The sequence below is a fragment of the Sinocyclocheilus rhinocerous genome, unplaced genomic scaffold, assembly GCF_001515625.1.
Source record: "Sinocyclocheilus rhinocerous isolate Xijiao unplaced genomic scaffold, SAMN03320098_v1.1 scaffold857, whole genome shotgun sequence".
Taxonomy (NCBI): Eukaryota; Metazoa; Chordata; class Actinopteri; order Cypriniformes; family Cyprinidae; genus Sinocyclocheilus; species Sinocyclocheilus rhinocerous.
The window spans coordinates 108,536-113,455 of record NW_015632715.1 but is presented as its reverse complement, the minus strand read 5'-3'; the positions used below and the strand labels follow the sequence as shown (position 1 = coordinate 113,455).

The 4,920-nt window shown below is 37.9% G+C and overlaps 1 protein-coding gene across 3 annotated transcripts in view; it reads left to right on the top strand.

Annotated features, from left to right (window-relative positions):
- The window catches only part of LOC107742768 (bromodomain-containing protein 7-like), a 13,436-nt gene extending 8,774 nt beyond the window's left edge, over positions 1–4,662 (top strand). For all 3 annotated transcript variants that reach the window (XM_016555804.1, XM_016555803.1, XM_016555805.1), the window contains exons 11-17: positions 1,689–1,824; positions 2,040–2,151; positions 2,295–2,351; positions 3,438–3,519; positions 3,828–3,971; positions 4,229–4,372; positions 4,533–4,662. In XM_016555804.1, coding sequence (XP_016411290.1) covers positions 1,689–1,824; positions 2,040–2,151; positions 2,295–2,351; positions 3,438–3,519; positions 3,828–3,971; positions 4,229–4,372; positions 4,533–4,570 — 713 coding nt within the window. In that variant the 3' untranslated portion in view covers positions 4,571–4,662. The remainder of the gene's footprint in view (positions 1–1,688; positions 1,825–2,039; positions 2,152–2,294; positions 2,352–3,437; positions 3,520–3,827; positions 3,972–4,228; positions 4,373–4,532) is intronic.
- The last annotated feature ends 258 nt before the right edge of the window (positions 4,663–4,920 follow it).

The window sequence follows — 4,920 nt, the reverse complement described above, 5'->3', positions numbered from 1 at the left end:
TTTTATTTTAAATTAATATAAACATATAGATAATATGCAATATAAATATGTTTTAGAATCAATAGCTTTAAACATGACTACATATGAGCTTAGATTTTTAAGTGTTTTTATACCTATAAATATTATCAACTCTATAAACTAACTTTACAACTATTACTTGCACTTATAAGGCAAGATATTTTCTTTTAAGTTTTCCTCTTTCATGGATAGATCGTTTCATCTTGTAAATGTGTTTAAATTCTTCATATTGTTCAATATTTTAATCTTTGGTAGTGAATCGCACTGACTCTCACCAGAAGTGAATCACAGTTTCAAGGCATGTGATTGGCTGTTCATGACTGATGTCACTCATTCATTTGCACGTGCTCCATTAACTCAGGATCAAGCCTGAGTTGACAGAGAAAGTTGATGATCAGCTTCATGGTACCAACAAAGCCGGATTGGACTGGTTTGGTTTTGTCAACTCAAAACTAATCCCGTAACCCCGAGTTTGTTCAGCCACCATCATGGTACAGGCCCCAGTACTCATATTCGTTTTCCTGGAAAAACAACTGTCTCTCTCTTCTGTGGCCTTACCTTCAGTCATGTGGAGAAGATCATGGGAGGGGTGCGATATAATCTCTGTTTAAATACCCAGTGTTCAACTGCCAGAGGAATGTAATATTACATGCCAGAAAAATCGAATTGTTCCAAGGAAAATAGGATAGGTCAAAATCACCGCTGAATCAGTGGACTTTAGTTTCTACTCATCTGTATCTTTTATCTGTCAGTTACCTGTGGCACTTCTTATTTTTCATATTTTTACTCTTAAGTATCAGACTTCTGTGTGACAATTTTTCTAGACCATTCTACTGATGCGAATAATACCTCAAAGGCGGACAAATATCATAGTCTTCCATTTAAGGAATCAGAACATTAAGATTTGGGGTGGGCTTCATTTTGGGGGGCTAGTCAACAACCGCACTGCTCTGGTAACCTTTTAAGAGCATCCTACTGAGTTTTCCATTTCTCACATTCTTTCACATTTTCAAAATGTAAAACTAGTTGTTTGATAAAAAAACCCGAAAGTTTGAGTCAAGTTGAAGAATTGTACAATGCCGCTTCAGAAGTGACTGTTTTGGAGTGGGCAGTGCATTAGTCCATTTTCTTTTATAGTTCTCAAAGAGGGAACTGTGATTTTGAGACAAGGTAATTTAATTTAAAAAAAAAAACTTAAAATGCCATGGGCATTTTTGAATAAATATAATTCATGCCAAGCTCTTATTTTATCAGGTAGACATATTTTTTAGAATATAATATATATTTTTTAAAATCTTTAGTCCTTATCCAGTAAATCATGAAAATTATTAAAAAGATTGGGAACCCTGAAGAACGTTCCACTCCTAAAACTTTTGAACGTATGAAATTTCATCATTTTAACTAAGAGTGCCCATAAAATTAAAATAAGTTTCAGAAACAAAACTAGGGCTAAGGAGCTTCTGAATATTGTTGTGGACTTCAAGGAGGCCTTAAAGTCAAAAGGTTTAGACTGTTTTAGACTGTGTTGAGTCCTTCCTCTCAGTCTAACTGCTTGCTTTGGCAGTTACTTATTGAAATGTTCTTAAACATATAACTGCTATTTCAGGAATCAGTCTGAAGTTCATTGAATCTGTGAAAGTCTCCACATGCCCCTCTCTCTCTCTTTGCAGTTGCCTATATGAATTACGGCCCATTCAGCTCATATGCACCTACATATGACTCCAGTTTTGCCCATATCAGCAAAGAGGACTCTGATCTCATTTACTCCTTCTATGGAGAGGACAACAGTCAGCCAGAATCTGAAAGGTGTGTGTTTGGAATCAGACATATGATGAAATCAATCCATTGATCAGTTTTAGATGACTAAGAAGCAGCCGTCTCTTTAAGAACAGTGGTTTTTGCAGTAAGCCGCACGCATTTGTGTGGTTTTCTGAACCTCTCAAACAATAAAGCCCTGATTCCCACCCTTCCACTGTTCCCCTTGTGTTCCACAAATGTAATTCGGATGGGTTCATGTGTAGCATTGCAGATTACCTGGCTAAATCCAAGGAACACATGAGCAGGTTGGCAGATAATGTCTTGGATGCTTTGACCAGTGGGGAGCACTCAAGACAACTGAAAGAGACCGAAACTGTAAGAAACCTCATTCATCTAATACCCATAACTGCATGTCAAAATGAATGCATGATATACCACTAAATGATATCATGTATAATATCCATTTTGAATTCTTTTCAACTGGGCAGCTTACTCTTGATTATTTCTGTTCTTCTCAGGATAATCTAACCATGGAGGAGCCTGCAGAGAAAGTAGACACAACAGATGATGCTGTGGTAAAATGCTCTCATGTCCTCAGAAAATAACATTTCAAATGTCTATAAGTGCATACTAGTGTGTATAGCTCACTTGAGTGGAAGTGAAGACACAAACCTGCTATTTAAAGGCAGTGTCAGGACCGCAGGCTCTCTGCTCTGCAGCAGCTGTGTCAACAACACCAACCAACTTTCACACTAATGGAAAGAATATTTGCCCAGACACACACTCCCCTCCCCTCCCCTCCCTCTGTCGTTTTTGCCTTCCTCCTTCACTCACACTAATCTGTGTGAGTGTGTGTGAGGGTGCTGATGACGTAGAGGGAAAGGTAAGCACGAGTCGTCTATGAACATACATTAGTCCGCGTGTGGAAGGCCGTCTTTGACTGTGGTTCTGCTAGCATACCTTAGCAGGGTGGTGCTACTGTTCAACACTGTGTTTAGCAGATTTATCCAGATTTCACTTATAGCATAGGTTAAAACTATGTATTATCCACTAGCCAAGACCGATGGGTTGAAGCAGAACAACAAGCATTTTATCTAGTGATTCCCAACCAGATGTACTTATATCTAAGCTTGTTCCTTGGGGTACTTGGAAGGAGTTTGATTGTGCTTTGTCAAATCTATAAAAGAGAAAATCTATGAAAATAATAAGGCAGTCAGTACATTACAATAACTAATTTTGTATAACTCCATAACTCACAATAATATAAGCACCTTCCATGCACTTGATAGACTTCTTTGTACAACAGTAAACATACAGATACACTACCATTCAAAAGTTTAGGGTGATTTGTTTTCTCCTAAGAAATTGGAATATTGGTCAAAAATGACACTAATAGCATTTCGAATGTTACAAAAGCTTTCTATTTCAAATAAATGCTGTTCTTTTGAGCTTTCTATAAAATGCATCATGGTTTCCACAAAACTATTAATCTGCACAACTGTTTTCAGCATTGAGAATAAAAAGATGTTTCTTAAGCATAAAATCAGTATATTAGTCAGTGGCCTGATTTGACTGGAGGTGTTTACACTGAAGTCTTCCCACAAGTGTTTTGAACACATTTATGTTTTGGATTCAATCCATGCCCCCCTTTGTCCATGTAGGTTGTTGTGTCAGAGCCCAGCAGCGGTGATGGTGCTTTGGGTTTGAATCCTGACCTGCTCCCTGAGAGCTTTGACTCAGAAGGTAAAAATCCCATTATTAAAATGTTTAGTTTGAAATATGGATCATAAATCTCTCTTAGTCATTTTGTGTATGATCAAACCTTATGGAAATCAAGGCCCCACGTTTTTTTTTATTTTTTCCCCCCAGTTTATTAATGAACTGTTTTCTGGAGACACATCTTTCATGTCTATTATGCTGAATGAATTCATAATGATCCTCCTCCCTCAGCTGTGGAATGGAAAGCATCACATCCAAAACGCACGTGAACCCTTTTCCCACCTATTAAACAGACTGATTCATCTCAGTAAAAATTCCTCTTCCTCCATTAGAAGCAGAGCATTTCCAGAAGAAGCTGGATGAGACGACAGTGTTGCTGAGGGAGCTGCAGAAGGTTCAGAAAGAGAGACTGAGCGCTAAACAGCCGCCAAACATCATATGCCTACTGGCTCCTACTGCTAAAGAGCTGCAGCTTGGTACACACACACACACACACACAAGATGACCTATGATGACAGGTTTACTGCTCTCACTCTTCCAGATACTAGACAAACATTTACTGGAAAGGATGTTTTTTTCCTGCCTCTTGAGCTTTAAGTGTTTCTATACTCAAGACGTTTTAGTGAGTCAGTATTGTTGTACATTAACAGACCTGTGGGTTTCAGCAGCTTTTAAAAGCAGATATATTTTGTACAGTTTAGATAACTTCTAACCCCCACCATCCTTCTTGCAGCGGAGAAAGTTACGGGTAACCTGACCCAGCTGACCAGTCAGGTGACTCCTGGTGACGTGTGCAGTGTGTACGGTATTAGAAAGGCCATGGGTATCTCGCTACCTAACCATACTGCACAGGATTCGTTCATGCGTCTGACCACAGGTAACAGTAAGCACAAGAAATATTTAGCACGTTCGGCTTGGTGTTTTACGAGTTTTGTTTGTGAAATAACTGTTAATGGCAGTGCATATAAAACTGATTTATCTACTCATAAATTGACATTAACAGGATAATGAGGGTAAATGTGTTTTCTGTGTTTCAGTGGGAGATATAACTGAACCCATGGAGGGAGTGTGTTGAGATCCTCCATCACTGCAGTCTATCAGTTCTGCTTATCTTATGTCATCCCCAATGGTGCTGTTTATAATTTACTTGTGTTTCATTTAATAAACATCTGTTTTTTAAGCATTTTGTGTTTCCATTCTTAAGTTTAATAAAATGAACATTAGAAAGTGAGTAATACAGAAACGGTTCATTTAAAGGGATAGTTCAATCAAAACTGAAAATGTACATCATTTACTCATCCTTATGTTTCTGCACACAAATGAAGATATTTTCTCATCATGTTTGTCTTTCCACTGAAAGTCCACACAACCAAAAACTTTAATACTTCGAAAAAAGATGCTGTTAAAGTAATGAATCTATGAATC